General features: G+C 37.7%; 1 protein-coding gene across 2 annotated transcripts in view; it reads right to left on the bottom strand.

Annotated features, from left to right (window-relative positions):
* Positions 1-14,326, bottom strand: part of Tpr (translocated promoter region, nuclear basket protein) — a 59,412-nt gene that overhangs the window by 44,725 nt on the left and 361 nt on the right. For both annotated transcript variants that reach the window (XM_021197824.2, XM_029539013.1), the window contains exons 2-8: positions 13,865-14,176; positions 12,406-12,510; positions 8,855-8,928; positions 4,487-4,583; positions 2,948-3,051; positions 2,611-2,775; positions 609-701 (exon numbers count right to left, since the gene is read on the bottom strand). In XM_021197824.2, coding sequence (XP_021053483.1) covers positions 609-701; positions 2,611-2,775; positions 2,948-3,051; positions 4,487-4,583; positions 8,855-8,928; positions 12,406-12,510; positions 13,865-14,176 — 950 coding nt within the window. The remainder of the gene's footprint in view (positions 1-608; positions 702-2,610; positions 2,776-2,947; positions 3,052-4,486; positions 4,584-8,854; positions 8,929-12,405; positions 12,511-13,864; positions 14,177-14,326) is intronic.

Below are 14,326 nucleotides of genomic sequence, written 5' to 3'. Positions count from 1 at the left end.
AAAATAATAAAATTAAAATGAAATCACACTGGTTTTGTACCTAGTACTTTGTCTAAAACATGTAACTGCTATTTATGATTCTATCAGCTTAGAAAATATTTGGAGCCATTCTGGTGTTTTATGGGTGTTGGAGAAAGATGAGAACATGGTCTCAGACAGGTATGGTAGTATAGGCTTACAATCCTATCATTAATGAACTGAGAAGGAGTAAGAATTTGAAGCCAGCCTGAGGGCTAAAGAAGTGGGGCTTGTCCATTCTGGAAAACATAGTAAGATATTATCTAAAAATAACAAAAAACAAGAATATTTGACAATATTTTGCCAATTAACACAAATATACATGCTTTCATAATTTTGTAAATGAAATTTACTTGAGGGATTGGCACATAGCTCCACTAGTAGAATCTTGACTAGTGTGTATAAAAACCAGTGTGATGGGAGTACACCTCTAATCCCAGAACTCTGGAGGTGGAAATAGGAGGTTTAAGAGCCAAGGCTATCCTTGGCTACACTGCAAGCCTTAAGGCCAGCCCAAGGAGATCAAACTAAACCAAACCACAACAACAAAATCAAAACAACAAAAATATTTTTAAGAGATCACCATATACCTCTTTTAATTTTGTCAACAAATCCTCTACATGTTTCTGAAGATGTTCGTTTGATGTTTTCAAGCCATTCATCTGTTCTTCCAGTCTCAAAACCTATAAACAAATGGGTAAAGACTCGTAACAACTGAGATCATTTGATATGAAGTTTATACTGTCAAAAGTAAAATATATCCCCTCCAAAAAAATGGAAATTTATAATATATAGGCATGACTAAGAAAATATGGTTTGATTAGTAAGACCTTATTGCTCTGTCATCATCATGCAATGTGGTGAAATTCCTTTAGCGTACATTCTAACCTCCACAATATTCCCCCATACTGGGGGAACCTCCACAATGTCCACTGTGTCTATTGAGTATGTAGTTTAAAAGCCCAGTGGAATCTGAAGTCTACCTACAATGATCTCTGAAAGAGCAGAGAGGGGCCAGAAAAAACACTTGACTGCATCAATGTGCCCTTGTACCAATGGAGACAGTGCTCTAGCTTCATACAGGCAATGCCACTGAGAGTGCTTGGTCCCCAGCAGCAGGAGAAAGATCACCTATAGTTCAGATAGTGGATATAACTCAAAAACAGTTTACTTTTGAGGAAATTCACCAAAAAAGATTCTCATAAAAGTACAAGATAATATTTCAGATAATATTAAGATCAGACTACTGTATTTGGTGAAAGAAAGCAGACACAATCCTTTTGAGGAAATTCATCAAAAAAGATTCTCATAAAAGTACAAGATAATATTTCAGATAATATTAAGATCAGACTACTGTATTTGGTGAAAGAAAGCAGACACAATCCATCACCTCATGATGGCAGCCAGTCCTTTCACAGTAGATGACCTGGACACAGTCTCTTGAAAATCATCTCAGAGAAGACTCCTGAACCTTGTTGGAGGCCCATACCAAGTTCCTTACCACCTACACTGTGGAAAAATTGCAGGGCTTTGGGAGTGTTTGTCCACTGTATACCCTCACAGTAAACCTCACCAGGAGTCATCTTCCCCAGAAGTAAGTAACATCTTGGGCCCTGGAGATGATGCTACAAGAATTCTCTGCCACAGAACCTTTGTTCTTTATCCTCTTTTCCATAGGCCATATCTCTATTCATGCATAATAAGATTTTATAATTGACACCATCTTCAGCCAGCTTAGGTGAACACTGGATAAGCTATGTCAAATACAAATCCTGTGTGGTCTTAGATACTCTAGTTTACCACATGACAAACAGATATTCCAAATGATTACTCATTTGATCAAATTACATTCTTGGACCTTTAGATAACCTTTAGGTTTTTATATAGGTTTTAGGCTTTTAGAGTCACTTATTAAAAAAACAAAACAAAACAAAAAACCTTGTTAAAATTTCAAACTGGCAAAAACTACAGACAACAGTTCAGTTAAATTATGTCCAAAATTGAAGAAAGCTCAAGTGAAAGATAATTTTAACCATAAACAGATAAACTTTTAATTCTAATTCTAATGTCATTAGCAATTAGAGTACTGGGTTGATACTAAAAGTGCTTTCATATTATCATGTCATCCTGTAGTGAATGATTCCACAGGGAATTATCTGATTGGACCCTTAGGATGTATTTTTATCTAAGAAAGAATTATCAATGATCAACCATATCCAGGCAACTCAAAAAAGGAAACTAAATAAACAGGAGTTTATTAGCCTGATGCTGTCCTTGCACTTTAAGTTTCCATTGTCATACAATGTAAAATTAACAGTGTACTCTAAGTCAAAATCAACTGATGGAAAAATGTGTTTGAAAGTAATTCACAAAAGCAGGGCTACATCTTAAACATATCTTTGGAAAGAAAGGTTTAATATTAGAGGAGGTGGTATTAAAGTCATTACAAAATCCTCTCAACATTCCCCTGGGTTAAAGTTGAGCTCTGCTGTCACATGCAACGCAAGTTTTGTAACCAAGGAGGTATAAGTGTCACTTATTGCTGTACAAAGGCCACACCTCTACCATAAGCAAGGGAAACTTACTACTCACCTCTTCTTTTTTGTTTTCAAGATTACACTTAAGTTCCAGAATTTCATTTCCTTTTTCTCTTCCTAGAGCCAACAGTTCATCAGTTTTGTTTTTCAACTCTGTGTTCAGCCATGAATTTTGATTGTGTAGCAATTCCTTTTCTTGTTCTAAGCGTTTTTCTCGATACTAAAAAGAAAAATTTTAAATAATATTTAACTATTTTAAATAAATGTAGCTCAGGGACATATGATCTTTTATTTCAGAGTACAAATTAGATTATTAAGGTAACACAAAATACAGTAACAAGTAGATCCTTAGGCATTTGAGTCTGCATTTATTGGGAATCAATATTACTTGCCTTCACAGCAACATCAGAAGCTTGAAGTTCATCCAATTTTAACTGAAGTTCACCCTTCGTAGTATTGCTTTCTTTAAGTTTTTCATTTAGACGTTTAACATCCTCTAGAAAGGAGGATGAGAGTAAGCATTTGAAAATGACTAGCTAACACTCACAGAAACTAAGTAACAAAATTTGTTATTAGAAACATAAACCTTAGCTGGGCGTGGTACTGGGCATGGTGGCACATGCCTTTAATCCCAGCACTGGGGAAGCAGAGTCAGGTGGATTTCTGAGTTCAAGGCCAGCCTGGTCTACAAAGTGAGTTCCAGGACAGCCAGGACTATACAGAGAAACCCTGTCTTGAAAAACCAAAAAGAAAAAGAAAAGAAACATAAACCTTTAACACAAAGTAAGTGCTTTTCAACTCCCCGTTTTAGCTTGCTTCCATCATAATTACAAACTAAGTTTCTATTTAAAATCTTTTTATTTTATTATAACAATTTAAGTTAAAAGGTAATAAATCGTCCATTAAAAATATAATCATTTGATATTTTTCTGTTCTTCAATAACCATGTTTTTATGAAACTAATTCATTTAATCCTAATTACTACCAGCCAGCTAATCAATATTCCGATGTCACTGTCTTCTAAAAATCAAATTCCAAGTTGTGTATTACTACACAACATAAACATTTGAACATTTTTTCCAATTAACAGAAATTAAATTTTTAAAAGCCCCAAGACAAGTATCACGAACTGTTTAAAACTCATTTTTGACAAATACATCAAACATAATATGGTGATACATTTTATATTCCTGTCTCCTAAAATTCAGTACTTTTTCTGTTTAAAAAAATTCTTAAGACCCTTTTATACCACTCTAATAAACCTTAGTAGTTTTTGTCCAGTGTTCCCCCTTATCTCCTTCCTTTTTCTGCAAATAGCCTTCTTCATAGAGAGTCTATGACTATACTCTGACCTCTGCTAACCTTCTCGTGGCTTCTTTTCACAGTCCAGTGAATTTAATTACAGTTGCTCCCACTTATGAACTCACTGCAAAATGAACATGTGCTACCTGGGCCACACTGAGCCTGCCAATCCCATCTCGGAAGGGTGTGGGGTCCACAATGCTTACCTCTCCCTGAAGTACTGACCATGGTTGCTGAGGGAGGGTGTTTTTTTCAGTGTGCAGTCAGGTAAGCTGCCCATTCTCTAGTTTGATTTATTCTTTTACTTATTATCATATTCTTTTACTTATTATCAAGACAGGATTTCTCTATGTAGCCCAGACTACCCTACAACTATGTAGAATAGGCTAGCCTTGAACTCAGATCTGCCTGCCACAGAATCCTGAGTACTGGGATTAAAAGGCAGGTGACATGATATTTGGCCAACATCTTAATAATGGCTAGAGATATGTATATGGAAGGAACAACAGTATTTTTAAACTGAACTTCCACACTGAAGAAACAGAACAAAGAAATACAACATCAGAAGCAACTCCTAGCACCAACAATAACAAAGAATGCAGTTAAAGGCACAGATATTTTTTTCATACCTGTTAAATATTCAACTTCCTGAGATAACCTCTCATTGGTTCTGATTAAATCTCTTTTTTCAGCTTCTAACTCTTCCTTTGCTCTTGTAAACTGGCTCTGTCATATCAAGAAACACCAAGTTCAAGAATGTAAGTTGAACAATCAATATACGTTCGTGAATCAATTCAACTAACATTAGCAGTTACTTAAAAAATGCTTTCTTTCCTTATAACTTATATCAACAAACTAAAAAACACTTCCAATCATAACACCTCTATTTCTGAGTTTTAAATGAGTTTTTCCTAGGCTTATGAATGCACGTCACTCATTATACCAAAGTATCCCAATTATTTATATAGCCTTTATATTTAGGTATATAATAGATAATTTGCATGTCTTCAAAAACCAACTGTGGGAACTATCACACATTTGTGTTTGGGTTCAAATTACTTCTTGAGAACTTCCTTACGAGGCTTTTAGAGTTATAAGCAACAATACCAACCAGTTAACCAACAACTGAGCATTTAGAACGAGCTGGGTATAACATGCCAACACATGGAAGTGAAACACAATTATCTTACTATTGCTTTAACCTGCATTTTCCTGTTACTACAAACATTTTGTGCTCTCCATTACTTTTAATATACTTCCTTTGCATGCATTTTTCTTGTAGCAGTTTCCTTATCACCTGAAAGAAGTCATATATCATAAACAGACTTAATGGCTCATATGCATATTTTATGTAAAGAATGTTAAACTTCTAATGTGATTTCTATTACAAGCTGAGAAACACTAATGTACCAATCATTTATACACATTTCCTTTGCCTCTATCTCCAACGGTTTTTTTAAAAAGATTTATTTACTTTTAGAAAGAGACCCTAACTCAAAAAGTTTTAGACCATCCTTAAAAAAAAAGGAGGGCCAGAGCCATGGCTCAGGGACCAAAGGCCCTGTTGCTAATTCTTGATTGGTCTCTATTCATTCAGATGAACTAGAGTTCACCAAGACAGCGAGTCCATGCTGTCTTGATAGTCTACTACGGGGGATCACTTAGTACTTCCTGCCCTGAAATTACAAAATGGCAGCCAGACCCACCAAGCACTTGTGAGTTCTAGGGATTCAATCTATGGTTCTCAAACCTGATGCATGTGATTTAAGTGCTGAGCCATCTGCAAAGACCCACTCTAAGTCCTTAAAATGCTTTCACAATTAGAAACCTCTTTTAAATAAAACTTTATATATAAAGTGTACAACATATATAGATAAAACCATACCAAATCATCATTATAGTTAATGAATCTCATTTGTTTTATCAGAGTGGCTAAAAAAATCTATTTCACCGAGCTATAACACAGTACAGTTTTATTAACTAGAACCCTCTACATTTGTGAGACTTTTTCACTCTACACATTTGTTCCTTCACCCCGCCAATCAGCTTGATCTCTGTTTCCATGTATCTGACTAATTTCTTTGATGACTCTAGCCACATCGTTTCTTTGTGTATGGCTTATTCAGATGTTCTCTATATTTGCCCATTTTGTGGCACATAACTTTTTTTTGAGACAAAATATTATACTGTATGTAAACATAAGCAGATTTTCTTTATCCAGCTGTCTATGACTAACTATAGGTTGTTTTCAAACTTTTGGCTACTTTGATCCATGCAGCAATAAACATAAATGAGTATACCTACTTTTACAATGCAGAGATTCCTCTGAACATTATACCCATGAGAAGGACTGCTAGGTTACAGGGTCATTCTATATTTAGTTTATGAACCTCTATATTTTCACATTAATAACCATGTGTTATCACCAAACTGTAGTTCATGCATTTTTCTTACTTCTTTTACAATTAACAAATGAGACCTTTTCATATACCTGATCATTACTGTCTTCTTTGAAAATAAGTCTTTTGTCCATTTTCAAAGAAAATTACTTATTTCTATTACTTCTTCTTTATAAAACTTGGATATTAGGCCTTTATCAGATAAGTGGCTTACAGATACTCCCTGCCCCCTATTCCTGGTAGCTATTGTTTTGCTTTATTTCCTTTGTAGCACACAGGGTCTTCAGTTTGCTATGGTCATAATTAATTTTGTTCTTATAGCTTAAACATTTCGTGTGATTTCTAAAGAGACCATTGTCAAATTCAAAGGCTGACAGTTTTGGCCCTGTTGTCTTCCAATTTTATAGTTCCAAGAAAAATAAATAAATAGATTAAAAAACAAAACCAAACCCACTACCACCAAACCAATTTTCTGTTCTGGTACTCCATATTCATTCTGATGTATTTTGTGTTTCTAAGCAACGCTATTATTCATTAGAACAACAATTTTCATATTTAGTTCTCTAGTGTCCTTGTAAAATATTAACTTCTAAATATACCTAAAAATGTTTTCACAAATGTGATTGTTTACTTATTTTCAATAGAAACCAGCTGCTTCACAAATGGCCACCTAAGGACCATAGTTTGGGTTCTAATCTGTGGCATTACTGCTAAGTGATATTATTAACATCATAAGGTTTTTTTTTTAGGTCATCGAGGGTGTGCCTTTGAAGAAAAAAGTGGGACACCAAACCCTCTGCTACCTGTTCTCTGCATCCTATTCTGAGGTGAAGTTTCCTCCACCAAGTTCTCCCTACCATGTTATGTGGCTTACCACTGGCCCAAAACAATACAGCAAACTGATCTTGGACAGAAACCTGTAAAACTGTCAATGAAAATAAGCCTCTATATTTATATAACTAAATAAGTATGTTCTATGTTTTATTCCAGTGTCTAACAGAAAGCTGACCTACAAGGCAGTTAAACACCTAGTTCTCACCAATTTTGTTTTGTTAAGTTGTATCTACTTGTGTGTCCACAGTTCTTCTGGGTTACAGACTTCACTCTGTTGCTGTTTCATCAAACTTAGAATATGTATCAGGACCTTGTATTAAAGCCTATATTAATTTGCAAACCCACTTCACCCAAGAACATGCTGTTATTTTTCCATATATAAATATGTATTTTAAGTTTTCTGAAAACAGTCTTCTTTTAATACCGAGGCAAACAAAACAAAAAACAACATCAAATTAAACATTTTAAAGGACTCAAAGCACTGTATATTCCTTGCAGATTAATTTACTGAAATATTTTGGGTATATTATGTTCCTATAAGGAATCTGAAAACATGTTTTTCTTACATAGTTTTGAAAAACAAATCTGAGTCTCAAATCAAATGTAATTTTAAAAGTATAGTTCTATATGGTTAAAGACTGGGTATTGCCACGCCCACTCTAGTGGTGATTCACAACAGGCGTGAAAACTTGGAACGAGTCCGAAGGAAAAGAATCTCGAGATTCAGCCTCCTAGAGTCCTGGCATTTTCTATAATCTATATACACGAACCCTATCCGCATGCTAATATGATATATGCTCTCTTTCAATATTATTAATGCCTTTAAAGATTAAACTTTTACCACAGGTGAAATTCCCTTAAAGCCAGTGTTCCAAAGTCCTGATAATTCCTTAAAGCCAGGAGCTCGGAATTCAGCAAGAAGGTTACCTACTCATTAACATTCTAATTCACTTCTAGTAAAGACTGGTGAAACCGATTAAGCATCACAAAGAACAGAGCCAAGCCCAGGGCAAAGCTTAGAGTAGTACACCTGTGGACCGTAGGTTCATATGCAAGTATTTACCAAGGCCTAGGAAATAGGGTGGATGTGGTATTACATTATTCATGAGATCTGCCAGAGCAGAACCCCCCAAAACAGGTTTTTCTGCTAGGCCCAAAGGGACAGCATTACTGGGGGCCCCTGACAGCAGGGTTCAACTATTGACTAGTCTCACCCCCTGGTCTTTTCATGTATTCTATCCTTTGTCTTGTGTCATTTGTTACAACAGATGTATCCTGCCCCGCTTTTCTTGTTTGATTCTGTATTAAAGATGTGATGCTCATTTTGATCAATACATTCAATTTTACACCATCTCTCCTGTGGACTGTCTGTCACTCATCCGCCGTATCCTCGCTCACCTGCAACCAAAAGACCCGTTCCCCACAGATCGGGAACCCAAAGTGAGGTCCAGTCTGTGGCAGGGTATCACTCTTCTATTAAAAGAACATAGTAGCAATCCTTACTATCACATTTAATCTGTTATTCTTATCATGGCTCTAAAGAAACAGTCGCCAATGTAGAGTGACCCAGCTCCCAAGTATATCAAAATACCATGAATGCTGGGTTATTGTTGGTAATCAATAGATAATACATAAAAAAAAAACTCAAAGTGTATGTATGTACACATTTCTATATATTTGTTGGCAGCTTCTAGTAGAACATTTAACCTTCCATTGACTAGTATTGAGTACCTAAAAGCAGATATTTACTGGAAAGCTTTTTACCTGAATGCCTAGATTACGGTCTTGAGCAGTTTCCAGTTCTTTGTTTTTCTCAGTTAACACTTTTACTTGGTTATCTAGGCAAAAGGGATACAATAAACACAGATATGTTAACTTAAAATTTGTATTTTTACCCAACTACTACCATCACACATTTTTTTTAATTATTATTATTATTTTCTTTATTTACATTTCAAATGCTATCCCGAAAGTTTCCTATACCCTTCCCCCACCTCTGCTCCCCTACCCACCCACTCCCACTACTTGGCCCAGGCCTTGCCTTGTGCTGGGTCATATAANGTTTGCAAGACCNAGGGNCCTNTCTNCCCAATGATGGCNGNTTAGGCCATCTTCTGCTNCATATGCAGCTAGAGACACAAACTCAGGGGGTACTGGTTAGTTCATATTGTTGTTCCACCTACAGGGTTGCAGCCCCCTTAAGGTCCTTGGGTACTTTCTCTAGCTCCTCCATTGGGGACCCTGTGTTCCATCCAATAGCTGGCTGTGAGCATCCACTTCTGCCATCACACATTTTTAAAATGAAGAACTGGAATCCATACTGATATATGACCATATTCCAAGTTTGCAAATACATTCTGATCTTACTATATTCCAGACTAAAATGTTTACGTATGCTACAATCACATGTAGTTTATTCCGAATTTGTAGTAAAATCAGCAATGTCAATTTTTAAATTCCATTTTCTAGGTAAATTTATATAAAATAAAGCAAGCAGTCCAGGACCAATAAACGTAATATAGTTTGAACTGTATAAAATGCATTCATTATATATTACAGTAAACATCTGTAGTTCCATGTTTTTTTATCACTAAGAATCATGTCTTTCACATAGAAAAAAATGTTTGTGCTGTCTTATATTCATGATACAGTTGTCTTCCCATATACAAATCTAATCATTAGAATATATACAATTACATAAGAAAAATACACATTTGAAAATTTCTTTCATGAAAGCATCAGGCATAGATGTTCACACTTACAATCCCAGCACTTGGAAGGCAGGGTAGATACAAGGATAGCTGCAGCTACAGTGAGTCTGGGCTCCTCAGGTCTATCTAGTAAGACCTTTCTTCAAAGTAGAAACAAGCAAACCCTACATTATGTATAGGCAATTTTAAAAGATTTATTTTTATTTATGTGCACATGTGTGCCTGTGTTAAGTAGAAGCCATGTGCGTAGAGGTGTCCAAGGGAATCAGAAGGGTTTAGATGACCAGGAGCTAGAATTTTAGAAGGTTGTGGGCTTGTCAGTTACTTGATGTGGGAGCTGGGAACTGAACTTGGGCATGTAGAATAGCAAGTGCTCTTAATTACTTGAGCCATCTCCCCAGTTCCTACACACAGATAATTTAACAGGATTTTAAAAACTGTATCATTATAAAAGGGGAAAAAAAAAACCCATTACTCTAGATTTTCTGTTTTGTTTTACTAATTTCTGTAATTGTGTACACAAATACACACACTTCAGTACAACTGTCCACCCTAGGAAGGACAATTTTTTTGTCTGCATTCATCTCTATCTTCACATAGACCTCATAAAAGAAGTAATCAGAGACAGTCTTGTGATATTCTTTAGCACCATTTCTGGGCAAGCCTTATTAGGCTTTGTTGAAGAAAAGTAATATACAGGCTGTGCACCACAGATGTCTGTGTAGACAGAGCTTTCTTTAAATGTTAGTGCATCAAAAGTAGCTGAAGGACTTATAAACCAAACAACTAGAGAAAAGTTGAAGTTTATTTATGATTATAAGCTTCTTGCGTTCCTTTTTGATGAAATCAAATAAAAATTTTAGGCTGGCAGTGATGGCACACGCCTTTAATCCCAGCACTTGGGAGGCAGAGGCAGGTGGATTTCTGAGTTCAAGGCCAGCCTGGTCTAGAGTGAGTTCCAGGACAGCCAGCCAGGACTACACAGAGAAACCCTGTCTTGGAAAAGAAAAACAAACAAACAAACAAAAACAAAAACAAAAACCCCAAAAACTTGAGCTACACTTAATTTAAAAGCCTTTCTTTCCCTTAAGTTTTCTTCTGTCACAAGAAACGTAGAGAAGGTAGCATCCTCCTATGAAAGTCACAGGCTTCACCTAATCTCTTCCTGAGGAACCAGGCCTCAGAAGAAATATGCTGGACTCACAAAAGTTGTAACAAGATATAATGAAATTAGTAGGTTTTAAATTTTTAATATGAAAACAAATCACTATTTAAATCTTCAAGTACATATTTTAGCTACTTCAATCACTATCACAAGTACCTGTGATGTGTAAAGCTACATAAACACACATGCTTTTAGTTACTTTTATCCTTTTTACAAAAGTCATCTACATATGGCATGTGTGGCAAGAACACTTTTATTATTAGTCAGAATTAGAAACCATGTCTGCAGACTGTGACAGCCCATGTCCTTACCACGCCTTTACTGATGGGAACATAAACTGCAACTGCTCCCTAACAAGACCTCCTGAGCATTTCCCACACTGTAAGTAGCTGCTCACAGACAATGACGCTCAGAGAAGGACGTGAGGGAGAGGGCACTGAGAAGGCACAGGTCTGAATGCCTTTACTCAGAGGTTAGGGAAGGAAAGCTTAGGCTCTCTCAGAGAGAGCACTGTGTTCTTTTAAGGTTCCTGTGAGGAAGGAGTGAGCAGGAGGTATAGGCCTAAGGTCTGTTGACACCATTAAATTAGGCTAAAACCACTATGTTTGTTTTTTGGGTTTTTTTTGTGGTTTGGGTTGAGGAAGGTGTTTGCAAGGTCTCAAAGGCATTTAGGATGAGAAAATCACATGATTTACAAGATGTAACAACAGTTGTGTTTTCTATTAACAAAAATCTCAATCTTTTGATTTTACCAATGAAGACTAGGGAGCCAGATGCTGGAGTGAAAGTTTGCAAGCTCACAGAGGCAGAGAAGGCACCCAGCTGAAGTTCCAGAACAAATGTTCCTCTCTCAAACCTAATGTTCCTCCCTTCTACTTCCTGTATGTCTCTCTATCTGTCTTGACTTCCTCTTACTCTCTGTTTTTTTCTTTTTTCTATTTTGTTTTTTTCAAGACAGGGTTTCTCTGTGTAGCCCTGGTTGTCCTAGAACTCAGTCTGTAGACCAGGCTGGCCTCGAACTCAGAAACCTGCCTGCCTCTGCCTCCCAAGTGCTGGGATTAAAGGCATGTGCCACTACTGCCCAGCTGTTTTTGTCTCAATAATCCTATGTTTACTTCCTGTCAGCTGGTTGCTTGCTCTGCCTGTTACCAATACTCACGCAGAAAGCTTCCCACATTAAAAGTGCATGCCATGGCTAAGCCACACTACAACTAAAAACAGGTTTTTCCAGTAAACAACACAATTTTGGAGTCCACTGTGTGATCAGTCTGCCTCTAGGCCTGAAGGCAGGAAAGCTAGGTGTTTCGTGCCTTGTTTGTATCCGTTTGCTACCTGGGAAGTCTGTTTTCGGGGGGGGGGGGCAGCTCCCTTCCTATGTGATTTTCAAAGGTGTAACTGGGCATCCAAGAACAGTTATAAAGATATAATCAAATACTTACTTAGCTTCTCAAGCTCCAGCCTCAAGTTCTGACACTCCCGGGTTTCATTGACAAGCCTCTCCTGACTCTGGGAGAGCCTCTTCTCTATCTCAAAGTATTGTTGTTCTACAAAGACAAGGCCAAGCACCATGAATAACGCCATGCACACGTGCCCTTAAAAGCAGTATTAATACCACTGTTTATTTCTTCTAATACTGACTGCAAAACTTAAGATACAATATTGGAAAATCTAATCTCGATAAACAGATTAAACACTGAAAAGGACTTTCCCACTATTCTTAACTGGCATATAACAAAAGACAACATTGACTAAAAGGGAATTCATAAATTAATTTCATCTAGGCAGGCAATGTCATGTCTTGTATTTTCTCCAGACCTCAGGAGATTATTAAACATTTAAATATGTTATTTAATAAATAAAAATAATTAATTAAAAAGTGCATTGTTTTAAAGGGGTTAATGTAAAAATAATTTAAATGATACCTAAAATTCTGTAAAAATAAACCTGCAGACTTCCCACAAAAAGGGACTGTATTTGTCTACTTCATCCCAGTATAGGCACATATAAATTACTCAGTATTGACTGTAAATTAATAAACAGAATACAGTGTATTATACAAACTTCTCAAGAGTCACAAAATAACTGGATATTTTTACTTATCAACTTTACTTGATAACTACACTTTATTGAAGAAAAAAATTAAATCGGGTGAAAATTTCTAATCAATCTACCATACTATAGACCCCATTCCCTCAATTAATGATAAACCAAAACATGTGACAAGGAATTCTGTTTTTTAAATAACTGTTTTCTTTCTCCCAAGAATATTTAAGCTAAGTCTGTAACTTCCTTTTACAAAAGCAACGACAAGAACTTACAAGCAGATCTTTTATTATATATTTCCTATCAAGTCTCAACGCTCTGGGAGAAACACCATATATTATTCATTTAGCACAATTTCCTTGCTTTTTCTAGTGCCGTCCTTTTGTATACAAATTCCTCTTCGCGACCATCTACTGCATTATTAGAGCACAGGGTGCTATACACACTAAGAATAAGGCACCGAAGAGGGGAAATGGGTAAAGGCTTATAAATCCAGGTAAGTTAAAAAAGAAAAAAAAAAAAGATGGGGGGGGTCTTACTGTCATTTAAAGTAATGACGAAACAGCATTAGATGAGGATTGCATGGTCCTACAAATCTGGTGCAAGGTGGGCCAAATTCTGCAGTTTCTGTCGGTGGGCCGACATTAGGGGTTTCCACCGAAGACCACGCTAAGTAAAAGGAAACCGAGATGAACAGAGGTGGATTTAGATCGGGGAGGAGAGAGAAGGCCTCCGCGGCACATGGAGCCCGAGAAGCTGCTACCTGCACACCTCACCGGGGAGAGGCCAAGCGTGCAGAGGGGAAGGTCGGGCCACGGCTCCAAACGGGAGCGCCAGGAGCGTCTCCGCACTTACCGCTCTCCACCTTAAACTTCTCGTGCCGCCCCTTGAGGCAGTCGATCTCCGACTGCTGCTCGGCCAGGAACTTCTCAAGTTTGTTCTGCGTCGACTTGGGCAGTTTGTTCAGCTCCGGGCGCTCCAGCACTTGCTGCAACACCGCCGCCATGTCGGCCGGGGTCGCGGCGGAGGCGGCAGCGGCAGCAGCGGCTGAAGGAGAAGCCAAAGAGCAGGGAGAAGCGCGGAACCCAATCGTCGGAGCCGCCCCGTCCGCGGCCTCGCTCGCTGTCTCCCGCGCGCCTGCTCGCCTGAGACTCCCGCGGCGGGACCCTGGGAAAGAGAGTCCCGCGTTAGCCGCAGCCAGAGTTGCGCCGCCGCGCCCTCTCTGCGCACGCAGCCGCCGGAAGCTAGGCACGCCGGGAAGGCGAGTCCGCAGCAGCCTCGGCCCCGGGTTTTTTTGCGGGGGGGTTTCTCCGGTTT

Source organism: Mus pahari, chromosome 5, assembly GCF_900095145.1.
Source record: "Mus pahari chromosome 5, PAHARI_EIJ_v1.1, whole genome shotgun sequence".
Lineage (NCBI taxonomy): Eukaryota > Metazoa > Chordata > Mammalia > Rodentia > Muridae > Mus > Mus pahari.
The sequence above is the reverse complement of the archived record's forward strand: the minus strand, read 5'-3'. Positions and strand labels throughout refer to the sequence as shown.